Source organism: Narcine bancroftii, chromosome 4, assembly GCF_036971445.1.
Source record: "Narcine bancroftii isolate sNarBan1 chromosome 4, sNarBan1.hap1, whole genome shotgun sequence".
NCBI classification, from domain to species: domain Eukaryota; kingdom Metazoa; phylum Chordata; class Chondrichthyes; order Torpediniformes; family Narcinidae; genus Narcine; species Narcine bancroftii.
This window is the reverse complement of record NC_091472.1, coordinates 292,743,580-292,758,477: the sequence shown is the minus strand read 5'-3', so window position 1 is coordinate 292,758,477 and position 14,898 is coordinate 292,743,580. Positions and strand designations below refer to the sequence as shown.

At 38.4% G+C, this 14,898-nt stretch overlaps 1 protein-coding gene across 2 annotated transcripts in view; it reads right to left on the bottom strand.

Moving 5' to 3' along the window:
- ly75 (lymphocyte antigen 75) overlaps window positions 1-14,898 on the bottom strand; it is a 139,144-nt gene that overhangs the window by 14,008 nt on the left and 110,238 nt on the right. For both annotated transcript variants that reach the window (XM_069935393.1, XM_069935394.1), the window contains exons 25-31: window positions 14,415-14,641; window positions 13,426-13,594; window positions 12,325-12,492; window positions 11,972-12,088; window positions 10,579-10,776; window positions 4,893-5,116; window positions 2,569-2,743 (exon numbers count right to left, since the gene is read on the bottom strand). In XM_069935393.1, coding sequence (XP_069791494.1) covers window positions 2,569-2,743; window positions 4,893-5,116; window positions 10,579-10,776; window positions 11,972-12,088; window positions 12,325-12,492; window positions 13,426-13,594; window positions 14,415-14,641 — 1,278 coding nt within the window. The remainder of the gene's footprint in view (window positions 1-2,568; window positions 2,744-4,892; window positions 5,117-10,578; window positions 10,777-11,971; window positions 12,089-12,324; window positions 12,493-13,425; window positions 13,595-14,414; window positions 14,642-14,898) is intronic.

The window sequence follows — 14,898 nt, the reverse complement described above, 5'->3', positions numbered from 1 at the left end:
TTATTAATTAATATAGCTACACTTCTAGCTTTTGAATTATATGATGCTGCCGCATCGTGCCCTACCCAGTCTATGTTTCACTTCAGTTAGATGCGTTTCCTGCACAAATGCTAAATCTATTTTTTCTTTTTTCAGTAAATTTAATAGCCTCTTCCTTTTAATTTGGTTATATATTCCATTAATGTTTATAGTCATATAGTTCAACGTGGCCATCTCATATCCTGTTTACACCTCATTTCCGCTTCCTCGCCACCACCATCCCCCTTTTCATCTCAGTTTTCCCTTTTTAAACTCAATGTATGACAACACATTTAAAACATAAAATACTCCAACAACTCCCACATCCAATATTCCCTTAACCCCAAATATCCCCCCCTCTCTGAGTTGCCCCTTATCCCTTGCCAGGCAACCACAACTCCCCATTCCATTTGGATTGCGATCCTGCTCGCAAGGGTCTCTCTCCCCCCTGCCAATTCCCCCAGAAAACACTTTTTTTTTTTTACACATATAACAAAGTTCTCCCTTTTTTCACCCCTTACTTCCTTCTTTATTTCTTTACATATACATTGTTTTTACATCTTTATATATATTTTAATCACCATTCTTCTTTCTTATTACACCTCTTCATCTCTCCTTCTGTCCTGCAAGCGTTGTGCAAATTCTCGTGCTTCCTCTGGATCCGAGAACAGTCGGTGTTTTCCTTCACCTAAGATTGCACACTTTTGTTTGGCTCAGAGAGCCATTTTTGCAGCCCACTGGTCGGGGGGGGGGAGGTCATGACTCCACGGGGCTGTCACCAACCTCTGAGATCGGGCGCTCTTCTCCACCACGGCTCCCTGTTCCTTCGTGCAGGTAAGGCCTTCTCCTTTCTTTCCCGGTGTCTTTTCTTCTTTTTTTTCCCCGTTATTTTTACTTTTTCCTTCTTAGTGGCCATTTTCTTTCTCTTCTCTCCAACTTTAACTTTTATTTCTTATATTTTGTATTTATTGAACTTTGCCTTTTAACTTTTTTTCTTCTTTTCTGGAGAGGGCTGGTTTTACCCTACCGGCCACTACTCAATCACGTGACTCCCTACATAGCTGTCTGTGTGACGTGCACAATTTACAGTGTTTTGGGTTACAATGAAAATGAAGATCAATCAGAAGCAGCCAAGGGCGACATGATAATACTGTTATGTGGTTCATTCAGGGGCCTGATGGCTGCAGCGAAACAAAATTATTTTAGCTCGTTGACATATGGCCTTCACATTCTTAACCTTTTTTTGCAATGGGAGGAGTGAGAAAAAAAATGGTTGGGTATGTTGTCTTTCCCATAATCTGTTCTCTCACATCTTTAATACCTGAGGATTTTCCAACTAAGTATTTACTGAGCCAACTATCGTACCAACCAGCATCTCTTTATGAGACAAGAGGAAAGCAAGGCATCAGGGAAAACACTCAGGAGAGAGAAAGTGCAAACACCCAGAATACTTACAAATAAATCAATAATCCACACAAAATACTGACAGTGTAACAATATCCATAATAACACAAATCCATCAAAATACTTTGAAAGAAATTAAAATAATTTGAGTACAATACCACTAATATTATCGAATTAAATGGCATGTTAGATTCAAGAATTCCTTCTTAGCAGCAGGACCTCAGGCTCCCGGGCAGGAGAGGGACCACTGGCTCAGTGGTTTTCCATCCTCTCCACTCCTATCCTCTTCCCTCCCTCGGCACAACAGATGCCGACTCAGAATCCTCCTCTTGGCCTACTTCCACACTGAGAATTTGGAGTCGACCTAGGGGAGGATTCGGAGTTGGGACTCCAGCATCGAGAGCCCTTGTTGACTGGGGAGACAGGAGCCCACTGACTCACCACTGAGCGTTCCACCAGCCTGGGAAACCTCCCTGGGGATCAGCGGCAGTGGTGGGGACATGTTGGGGATCGGGAGAGGCAGTTGGGTGGTCTCGGGGGAATTGGTGGCCGCGTTGGGGTCATCTCTGTGATCGGCAGCAGCCATAATTTTTTGATGCTGAAAAAGCCTTCCCTTCTTGTTTGTGGATACAAGAGATTTGCTGTTGCTACTAGGCGGTTTTTAAAAAACGACCAGTTCTCCATAAAAAGTTTCTGACATAGGCGTGGTTCTGACCATTTTGGATAACCGGAGTTGTACTGTATATTGTCAATGGGAAATTTCAAGCAGTCTGATTGGCCAGTGGCAGAGAAATCAAGCTTCTGTGTTGTGCAGTCAAGGTGCAAGGAATGAAATAATGAAATCAATGAGATGAAGTTTGCAATTGACATTTGTTCTTGTGAAGATCCAACAATTTCAGAAAAAAAACAGAAACTTTTCCAATAACTTTGGCAAATTGGAAATTCACCAGCATGTATTCACTGTTTGGATTCCTATCTGTCAAGAGAGGTCAAGTAGAATTTTTTTTGAAAATTACTTGTTTTTCCACATTTTTAATCTAACAAATAATCTTTTGTTTCATGTCTAAAAGTAATCGGAAATATTTTATACACAAAATCAGTTTGTTTTATAGGAAAGAGTATATTTTGTCGAACTTGTCTTCTTACCTCCATTTTGTGAAGCATAACATATAGCTCCATCACCCATAATTTTACAGCTCGTACGGTTCCAGAAGCCTTTAGTGTCCATATACACACAATTGCCTTTTGAATTAAGGTGGGAATACTCCCAGGGTCTATAGTCTGAATTGATTCCATCTGACCATTCAAATGATGATCCTCCCTAGTGCAAGAAAATGATAATTGGAATGAGCTAATTATTAAGTGCATTAATTATAGAAGTGCATTTTCAGCTGTGGAATTAAACTAAAGCCACTTATTCAATTACAGAAGACATTAATTTCTTGCACCAGTCATTACCACAAAAAAACTTACCAACATGTTTTTCCCCTGAGACTTCATTTCATTAAAATTACTGTTGATATAACATGAATGACTCATTGTTAAGTGTCATTGGTTTGCCTCACCAGCCTCAAAATGCATTTTCTCTTACTGATCAAATATACAGGTACCATGTTGCAATACTCCAAATAAACAATGTACAAATTTAAACATTTTAACTTTTCAATGCTTTTACTTAGATATCGAGTCAGCAAAATATATTTTGATAGTTTATTTCTGCTATTTGCAGCTTTGACTACAGGTTGCATCTGATTTGATAAGGAAGTGCTCTATTTTGCTTTATTCCTGGCTGAATTGCCTACTTATGTTCAACAGCTGATGATTTTTTCAAACACAGAGATCAATCTCGACTTTTGGAGATATTGTCAAGCTGGTGATAGCAGTTTGATTTCCTTACAGTTAATCTCCAGTAAGAATGAATTGAAAGAAGTCGAAGACAAAGTAGAGCGGAAAAGAAGCAAAATACAAAAGTTTTCAGACACAATGGTTGAAGTAAAAAGACAATACTGGAGAAACTCAGCAGGTTCAAAAGTGTACTTTATATATGAAAGATAAAGATACAAAACCAATGTTTCCGACTTGAGCCCTTCTTTGAGGGCAGCAAAAGGATCAGTGTATACACTTATTTACTAGAATTGACCACGGAAGTTTAATGAGACCATTAAAAATGCAGAGAAAATATTCAGGTTTTTTAACAAGGGGTAGAATAAAAAGTCTGGTTGGTTATTTCCTCCACTTTATATATATATATATATATATATATATTGCCAGGACCAGCGAGGGACTCAGCAGCTGAGGGACCTACATAGTTTGCGGATGGCTTGGGGTTAGGAGACCCGCATGGGTTGCAGGAGGCTGGCCCATGGGAACCAGGTATTGGAACTAGGATTTAAGAGGGTGCTGAGGGCAAGAAGGAGCCTTAGGTGCTAAAGGCTTCCTGATTGTATCAGAGGTTTGGATCTGGAGCTTGGGTTCCCAATTAATTGATGAGGAATCTGTGTGGCTGAAGAGGCTGTGGGAGCGCTGGAGGCAAATCCAAGGACACTCAGTGACTCTGAAGGGACACACTTTTGCTTCTCTTCCTCTCTTACTACAAGGGGCACTGGGTGACACTAATGTCGACTCTCTGTCTGCCTCCCGGCACAAGGCAATTTCATGTAATATTATGTGTTCTGTACTATTACACTACAATAAAGGAATCTTTATCACATGTTTTTACATCAAGGGCAGATATAGTTACTTTCATTGGCAAGTTTGTCTTGTGGGAGAAACATAATTAAGAGTAATCCAAACATGGAGTAATCCAAACTGGAATTCAATGAGTAGATTGAGGAAACTGGCACAGATACAAGTAATTGGGAGCTAAATATGGACAAGAATGAAAAGCATAGATGTTACAGAAGACTATTTGAAATGTAATTATCAACATGTAATAGACATACCTATACAACACAATAACAGGCCATTTCAGCCCACAAGCCCTTGTTGCCCAATTACACCCAACCTACAACCACCCCAATGTTTCAAAGGGTGGGAGGAAACTGGAGCACCCGGAAGAAACCCATGCAGACACAGACAAAACATGCAAAATCCTTCAGACACCGCCGGATTCAAACCCAGTTGTTGGTGCTGTACTGATCACCATGGTAACTCTGCTGCCCATGTCAGTACATCCAATACAAAACAGATGAATCGATAAACTGATTTCACTCATTTTATACCTTTTCACAAATGAAGATCCACCACCTATTAATTGAATAGATTTTTCACAGAAAGAAAGAATACATCTCTGGGCCAGATTGCGTCAAGATTAGTAGAGTGATGGAGCAAGAAGCAGCAAAGACATTACAATAGAAAGCGAAGACCTCACAAAAAAGCTTCGAATACTTGGATGGATAAGACTGATTTTTGGTTGATATACTTTGGGGATATAGACTGGAATGGGTAATGCTCCCTTTAAGAAAACTTACATCTTGGCTGAATAAACCAATCCAGAGAGGAAATCCATCTAACTTCACCAAGCTCTTCAGGAACACGTGCTGATCTTCCTCGTAGACACTAACAAGTTGATAGTGAGATTTTTGGCATTGTTGAAGTGCTTCATACCAATTCATCTTTTTCTGAATTAACATGTAAGTGTGGTTTCCATATGGTACTTTATCAGGAGGAGGTTCAAAATGAGTTGGATCATGGTCTGAAGAAAAAAAATATGCCCAGTTAAAACCATCATCAAAATTGAAGCAAACTTTCAGAAGGATGTAATGTGCAGCAACTTGCACATTAATAATTTGGCACATGCAAGCAAGAATTTATGTCCAGAAATATATTCACAATTGGTCAAACATTGCATAATTGGACGGGTAGCAAAACGTAACCCAAAGGGATAGATTAACAGAAGAATTTTCATGGAGAAGATGAAATTTTAAGGTATTTAATCGTTTATTGTATTCAAATGAGATATTTTTGCTCCATTGTTCTGAGACATATGTCCAACTATGTTGTTCTCTAGATGATCTCAATACCATTGAATATGGAAGATCTCTCTCATTGGTGCTCCAAGATATTTGGTGATCTGAACACCTGTGACTGTCAGCGATTGAAGCAAAATTGGATTGGTGGCTTTCATTTGTTTATCAAAGTTGTCATTGTTTTTAAACAGATTTTAAAATCAAGTTCATTCAAATATAGCATATACATGACATCACATACAATCCTTTTTCTTGCAGGCAAGGGAGAATTTCTACTTATCGATAGTGTAGACTTTACTCAAGAGATAGATAAGCATATAAAAGAGAAATGTAAACAATTGTGCAAAAAAAGAAAAAAAATGAGTAATAAATAATGTGCAAATTAACTCCTTAAATGAATCTCTGAATGAGTATGTTATTTAGAATTCTGATGGTGGAGAGATAGCAACTGTTCCTGAGCCTGGTTGATGAGGCTTGTGGCACCTATACCTTTCTTGATGGCAGCAGCAAAAACAGAGCATGTCCTGGGTGGTGTGGAATCTTAATGACTTCTGCTGATCTGCGATAGCAATGTTCCATATAGTTTTTCTTGATGGAGAGGAGAGTTTTGCCGTGTCTATTACCTTTTGCAGGGCTTTCCACTCAAGGTATTGGTAGCCCCATCCCAGGCCATGATCCAGTAGGTCAGCACCTTTACCACTACACATCTGTAAAAGTTTTCCACGGTTTTCAAAGTTAAACCAAACCTCCGCAAACTCCTGAGTAGAGGCGTGACATGCTTTCTTCATGATGACATTAATGCGTTGTGTCCAGGAAAGCTCCTCTGGGATGTTGACTCCCAGGAATTTAAATTTTCTCACCCTCTCTTCCTTTGATCCCTCAATGACCACTGGATCATGTGCCTCTGGTTTTCCCTTCCGAAAGTCAGCAATCAGCTCCTTGGTTTTGGTGACGTTGAGTGAGTTGTTGTTGGTGCTCCATTCAGCCAAGTTTTCAATCTCCCTCTTCATTGTCCCTTTTACACAAATTTGTAAATGGTGCTGTTGTCGTACTGAGTTTCAGGTGTAAAGCAGTTCTTCTTGTTCTGGTGGCCAAATTGGGCGTAGAAGGCATTGAGCTCATCTGGGACTGAAGCTTTGATGTCTTTCACTGATCCAGATTTGGTTTTGTAGCACTTTAACACTCAAACATTTGAAATCCATTAGAACCCCAGGGAGTAATTAACCAGATTTAAGAAGAGAATAAATTTCTAAAAATACAAAAGTCAGGAATAATTTGTATCATTACAGTAATTCAAAATAATCAAATGTAACATTCTCATCATTGCCTTCTATATTTATTCCCTACAATCCCAAATTAAATTGGTGGGGTCTCAGATCTTCAGATCAATCCTGGTACCAGGTCAAAGTGGTGATTCCTCAATGTGATCCTGGGGAAATCCTGTGATGATGGATTCTGCTGTTGAACTCCATTATGACCTTCTCAATGGCAAAGTCTTGGACTTGATCATTTCACGGTGAGCATGTAGAAGTCCAGCATTCAATGTCTGAATGCTGGCTGCTCCATTTGCAATTGCTGTGCAAAGCCAACATATTAAGGGCCATCATAAAATAGTTTGGAAATACTAGTTTTTCTCTTTATTCCACTTTTGTTGGGTACTTGGAGGAAACCTATGAACTATTCTGGCCTCTAACAAAATAAGAATGAAAAAATATCCTATGACCAAATACTTTAAAACCATCTGATTGGAGGGTTATAGGAGACTGAGATTACAATTTGATCAAGTCAGTCTTCTCACAGATAACAGACCTAGAGGGCGACAAGGCGATGACACAGAAAACCAAGTGGCTCTTAGGGATTCTTACTTGGATAACTTTGCATTTGCATTTCATCTTAAAGGTTCTTCTTTCATTTGGAAGCTCACTTCAAGTCATTTGTAAGTTTACGCAATGATATTTTTTGTTTATTTATTGAACAGCAGGCAAATCATAAAAATCAGACACAAAAAGTAGTACCAGAGAAGAATCAAACTGTTGCATCTGCTTGGACACAAAAGGCAAAAAGCTGGAAGGGATTTTAAAGTTGAGTACAAAACATCAGCAAACTGTTACAGATTTCCAGAACTGAGATGTTATATGGACAGAAATTCAGTACAACTTTGGATTATCCAAAATGGCCGGGACCATATATCGGATAAATGGTTTTCTTTTGGAGAACTGGTCAGTTTTAAAAATAGCCCAGTAGCAACAGCAAATCACTTGTATCAATGTTTAAACAACAAGGGAAGACTTTTTAAGCATTAAAATAATGTTTAATTCTCTCCAAAAAAAAAAATCTGGCCACCACTATTTCCCTTGAGGAAGCCAACACCACTGCCAATTCCAGACATGAAACCACCGCTGCCACTGATCCCCGGGGAGGCTTCCCGAGCCAGTGGAATACTCACTGGCAAGTCGACAGGCTTCTGTCTTCCCAGTTACCAGAGATCCCAACTCCAGAGTCCCAACTCTGAATTCTCCCCTTGGCCTACCACACACGCACACCAGGGAAGTAGACTGAGGGAAGGATACTGAGTTGGCGTCGGCATCCGGTATGCCGAGGGAGGGAGGAAGGGAACACCACTGAACCCGGTCCCACTCCTGCCTGCCTGCTGCCTGGGAGGCCACTCTCCTTGCTGACGCCAGGACAAGGGATTCTTCAAAATGCTTGTGACTGGGAGACAGCAGCATGCAGTTTGAGAGGGAGGGTTGGAGAGAAAATCAATACGGAAAGAAGAAATGTGGGGGGTGGGGGGAGAAGAGAGATAAACAAAGACAATCATCGTTCTAATTTCATGTCGGGTGAATTTTTTTTCCCTCAACTTGCGAGGTCAATTCAGCTCCAAAAAAAATTTCTGATAAATGAGGATTTCTGATTTGTTTCCGATATCCTAATTTATCCAAAATTTAATTTTTTTTTGGATAAATTAGGATTTTGGAGAATCCGATTTCAGATAATCAGAGTTGTACTGTAGTATCAACAAAATTAAACACAAACTTCCTCATCTACTATTCTAAGTTACACCGACTTTGAAGTAACTATGTTGGTAAAATTCAGTTTTCAAGGCAATAGAGACTGAATAGGAAATATTGTGACAGATGGATTTGCAAGGGGACACCTGTGAGTTTATCCATTTAAGAACAAAAATGGACAGATCAGTTTTATGCAAAGGTGAAAAGCAAGGAACAGAGTTTAATTTGTTATACATAAACAAAGATCAATATAATAAATAGGTACAAAAATAATCAGTTAATGGAATGTTAATCTTCGTGGCTTATAAAACAGTTCTAGCCAATTATCCCATGGATTGGAGGGTAGCTAATGTTACCCCACTATTTAAAAAGGGGGGTAGAGAAAAAGTGGGGAATTTTAGGCCGGTGAGCCTTACATCAGTAGTGGGCAAAATGATGGAATCCATTATTAAGGATGTAATAGCGGAGCATATGACTGGCAGAGAAGGGATCGGACAGAGTCAACATGGATTTACAAAAGGTAAATTGTGCTTGACAAATCTATTGGAATTCTTTGAGATGGTGACAGGTAAAATAGATGGGGGATAGCCAGTGGATGTGGTGTACCTGGACTTCCAAAAGGCCTTCGATAAGGTCCCGCATAAACGACTGGCTTCCAAAATCAAGGCTCATGGGATTGGGGGCAAAGTATTGATGTGGATTGAGAACTGGCTGGCAGGTAGAAGACAGAGTTGGGATAAATGGCTCGTTTTCTGAGTGGAAGGCGGTGACCAGTGAGGTACCACAGGGGTCTGTACTGGGACCCCAGCTATTCACAATTTACATTAATGATCTGGATGAGGGGATTGGATGTAATATCTCCAAATTTGCAGATGACACTAAGCTAGGAGGGGTTGTGTGCACGGAAGAGGGGTTCAGGAAGCTCCAGTGTGATTTGGATAAATTGAGGGACTGGGCAGATACATGGCAAATGCACTACAATGTGGATAAATGTGAGGTTATCCACTTTGGTAATACAAACCGGAGGGCAGATTACTATTTGAATGGCAATAGATTAAGAGATGGGGGTGTGCAGAGAGACCTAGGGGTACTTGTACACCAGTCTCTGAAGGCGATCATGCAGGTACAGCAGGCGGTTAAAAAGGCAAATGGTATGTTGGCCTTCATATCAAGAGGGTTTGAGTATAGGAACAAGGATACGTTACTGCAGCTGTACAGGGCCTTGGTGAGACCCCACCTGGAGTATTGTGTGCAGTTTTGGTCACCTTATCTAAGGAAGGATGTTCTTGCAATGGAGGGAGTGCAGAGGCGATTCACCAGGCTGATACCTGGAATGGCAGGAATGACTTATGAGGAAAGATTGTGCAAATTGGGATTGCACTACCTGGAGTTTAGAAGATCGAGAGGGGATCTCATAGAGACATATAAAATTCTGGCAGGACTGGACAGAGTGGATGCAGATGGGATGTTTCCAAGGATGGGAAAATCCAGAACCCGGGGTCATGGTTTGAGGATAAATGGCAAACCATTTAGGACCAAGATGAGGAGGAATTTCTTTACCCAGAGGGTGGTGAATCTGTGGAATTCATTGCCACAGAGGGCAGTAGAGGCAGGTTCATTGAATATATTTAAGAGGGAATTAGATCTATTTCTTCAGTATAAGGGTATTAAAGGTTATGGAGAGAAGGCGGGGACGGGGTACTGAACTTTAAGATCAGCCATGATCTTGTTGAATGGCGGAGCAGGCTTGAAAGGTCGAATGACCTACTCCTGCTCCTATCTTCTATGTTTCTATTCATAATTTGTATGTTCACATACGAACTAAAACAACAATATCTGATCAGCCTTGAAGCAGAACAATGGCTGTAACACAAATGATTTTGCTAAGTAGTAGAGCTTGGCTTACGTCTTTAAATCTACAGATCTGGAAAGAGTTTAAGACTGCATAATACAATGCTGAAGAGCACCAAATTGTGTTTTATATTACAGTATACAAAACTCTTGTATTTGTAAAACTGCATTTTTCATTGTAATACATCAATACCAAAAGATACTTAAATAAATAGATGTTTTTAGCTCTTTTTAAATAGCAAAAAGATGATCACAGCAGGATTGATGACTATTCCGATTCAGCAAAGAATTCTAAATGTTTAAATGCTAGAGATTGATTGTCTTACCATTTTCAATTTTACAAACAAAGACACTTTGAAGTATCAATTTTGTCTGCATAAAAGGATGGCTTGTCAGATACCAAAATCCATCCTTATCAAGTATAGCCCCAAGGAAATTTTGATGCGAATTAAAAAAGTTGGGTCTTCCAGAACGCCAGTTTGAAAAATACACATAAGAACCATCATACCACATCATACGATTTCCTAAAACCAAAACAAATTTAATTAACAGAATATTAAGGAAAGACTCGTCTTTAAAAAGTTTTATATTTCTTTCAATATGAAAACAGTCTTTGCAACAGTCTGAAACTTTGAAAGGCTGTCCTTATTTAAAAAACCCACTGTTTTACATTAATGCAGGAGAATTCTTCCTCTCACCATCTGTACAGATTATAGAAAACTGAATTTTAATTAATCTGTCACTTAATGGTTGATCAATTACTGAAAAATTTCCACAAAGGAAATGGGAGAAAATAGAAGGGTGTAAACAATGACAACATAATACACAACAACTTAGTTCTGCACATGGAAATGTAAAAATGTATTTGGTGCCATCATCAATTTTCTGATAAGTTTTAATCTGGAATCTTCTGAAAGAGCAACAAATTACCAAACTCTCCTCCACAAATAGTGGAGAAATAACTAGGTTCTTGCACCAGGTTGAGGTGAATACAGGGAAAATAAAGTAATGGGTTAGAGTACAAAGATTATCAACAAAGGATTAAGAATTTGTTAAATTTGATGATTGGGATAACAATCAGTGGAACCTGAAGAAGAACACGTGGAATTCTGGGAGTGGTCCGCCATCGCCCTTTCCCAGTCTTTATAATTTGTGCGCTATTGCCGCTACGTCTTTCCCAGTGTTTACAAATTGTGTGGCTATGTATTTTATACAACTTTTCCACAGTTTTTAATAAATTTATAAAGGTTTATATAGGTCTGCACAACAACAGGGCTGAAGGGCTCATATTGTGATGTACATAATGCTTAATTATGTAGTAATTAGGCATGATTAATGTTGTTTAAATACAAGATCATAATATATTGATCAGGATTTAGGGCAGGTCCACCATCTCTCTATGCGTTGTCACTCAAACGTCACTGTTGGAAGATAGAATCCCCTATCCTCAGGGGTGTCTTGCGATGAGTGTGAAAGGACAAAGAGATCCATTTAAGAGTGGTCCAGTGTGAAAGAAAAAAAAACCGGCTTCCTTAACCGGTTCATTGAATGGCCGATCTACTGGTTAGTCAGTGTGAAAAAGGCAAATGAGTGTCACTTTAGAAAATTCACTAATTTTATTGGTTTGGCACGGTCTACAAAATTGCTCAAAGGCCATACCATATGTCATCAGGACAAGTCTGATAACATTACAGGAGAAAGACATTATGCATTACTTACCATTATATAATACACTGAGCCACACCCACTTGTATAGATAACTGTGAATGTTAAGTTGTTCAACGATGAAGTTATTTTCTTCTTCACTCCTAATAGTCAAGGGTTTGGACCTTGGATCTGTTTGACAGAGATTTTTAAGTAGGTTTGACTTTTCCAAAAGTTGAAATATTTTTTAAAAATTCATCCAAAGTAGGGATTTAAATAAACTACTGGTTACTTTATTTAAAAAAAAACCCACCTGAATAACTATGCAAATTATAAAGGAATAGATTTTTGGCATTCTGTGAAAACACACTAAATCTCTTTAAACATTTACTATTGGAATGACAACCATCATGCAAAGTCATTCTTACCCAAATTTTTGCACATAGCATGGAAACTGCTCTCCTGGAAAAAGCTTGGCTTTCCAGGATAAATTGGAAAGGAGTAGCAATTATTTCTGAATGGTATCCATAATGCTCCTTGAATCTTATGAGGGCATCTCACAGTTTCACGATCAATCATTTCTTGTTCTTCTTCTTCTGTCACATTGAAATATGGACATTAAAAGATTCAATGCACAAGTTTTATCCTTAGTAGATTATGAAAGCAGAGATACAATATCCCATGAATAATACTCTAAAAGAAAGATTTTGAAACCATTGTCCAAACAAACCTTTCTGTGGCTACATTGTCAAAACTATCACCAATTTTAAGTCACATCACAATATTTTGACCCTCTAACTCAGATTTTTCATGCATCATGTGTTTTATTCCTAAACTCTCTAATTTGTGACTTTAGTTCATGTCTGGCTTTTTGAAATCTCTCTGTTGCTCAGAGTCCATTATTGTGACTGAGCAATTAATCAATAACTTAAGAATTTTATATGCAATTAATTAAGAACAAATTAAGAATTTGTGTTTGTCTAGAGTGCATCATCTTCTAAGGGTAGCCCAACATGTTTCACACTCAAGTATTATTTGTGGTCACTGATGTAATGTTGGGGCATCTGATGGAAAATTTGCAAACTAAATGTTCAGTTAAATATCAATATTAGTTATAAGGTAAATATTTAAAATACAGGGGCTATGAGTGAAGCAAATGTCATATAAGATTCCTATCAGGAAGTAGCTGTAACTTTTGGTTTCGATTTGATTTGCCTGTAATCTTAAAGTTAAATGTGAGCGTTCTCAATGATTGATCTAATCACCCATCGTCTTTTTCGAGGAACTCTTCAGTAAATCCAAAATGGCTAGCTGCCTGAAGGGCATGCAGAACTACGTTTCATCACTGTACCTTCACATACATGACAATAAACAATTCAATTCATTTCTAATGTTACGACTCCATTGTTAGTTTTCTTTGTGTGTTACACCCAGGATAGACTGCATTTCATGTCTAATGACCGATCCACGGCACCCATATTTCCTCTGAAAATAGTTGGTGCACTCTTCTCCATCAACTGGGTACTTACTTTGGTGAATATGACAAATTACACCTTCCAATACTGAATCACAGCCCAAGGTTTTCCAGTACCCATCAATATCCATGTACACACAATTATCAGTTGGTGCGGGATCATCAGTGCTCCAATGACTATATGTTGCATGTCTGCCATCAGACCAGCGATAGTGTAGTCCATCCTGATATTTGAAACAAAATAGACAATGCATTACATAATCTTCCATATTGAAACCACTTTCTCAGTGTCCTTAATTTACACACATGCTCCCCGACTTCTATGCAAATCAGAATGTCCACTGTGCAGAATTCGCATTTGATTGCAGTTTTCCTCCAGTGCTAGAAATACAAATCAAGAACTGGATTTAATGGTTCACGATATAGCAGAGAAGAAACTAAACAATCCTAGACCTTCTACAGGGTATCTGCGTTGGAAAAGTGGATCCAAATTGTGAAATTTTGATGATAGTCCTCTCATGTGATGTGGAATGAGATTTCACCTGAATCTTGTTACAAATCTCTTCAAGAAACTGGGTGAATAGCTTTCTTTACTAATAGCCTATTTGAGCTTGGAATTCATCATGCAGTGGTCAGACAACGATTATTTTATTGAACTGTAAGATAGCTGCTTCATGAAGAAAGGATACTTTGGAAAGATATGGCAGAAGTTTATCATTTTCAAACTATGTAGCAAACTTTGGCCAAATAGCAAAAAGTGGAAACCCAATATTTAAACAATATTCATATTTTTGGGAAAATCTTTCCACTTCCAGACTTGTTGAAATAATTGTCATATTAATAATAATTTACAACATCTGCAAACATTAGAGCTGCACAAAAGATTTAGAAATTAATTTGATTCAGATCACTAAACAATTTTTACTGAAATAAAAAAAATCAGTATACTCTTGTGTAACTGAAAAGAGAATCCTTCTGTAATCCAGTCTTTCCCTTCCTTTGGATAAAAAAAAATCGATGGGAGATGAGCTGGTAGGAACTCACATCCTGGCTGTAAAGTCCGATCCACATTGGATGTCCTCGCGTGTTGACAGTAACCGTGAGGAATGCTTGATGATAAGGATCAGTGATGCTAACCAACTTGTAATCATTCTTCTGACATTCTGTTAGTGATTCTTCCCAAGTTAGGTTCTTCTTGATTATTATGTAAGTATGGTTCAGAAAATTCAAGGTGTCGTTTAAAACTGGAGTAGCTGTCTCATTGACAGATCCTTTCAAAAGAAAAAAATGAATGAAACAAAAATCAGCGACAATTTACTCAGTGAAAACCAATGTTCAAAGCAACAGTATTAATATTATTCAGTTTTCAGAAATTACTTTTAAAATTACAAATGTCGTATGTTGGACCCTAATGAACTAAACTTTTAACCTGCTGAGGATATAGGTTATTTTGATTCACTCAAATATATGGGTTTATTCATCTAGGTTATAGTTTGGAGATACCCAACATGCGATGCACACACTTGTA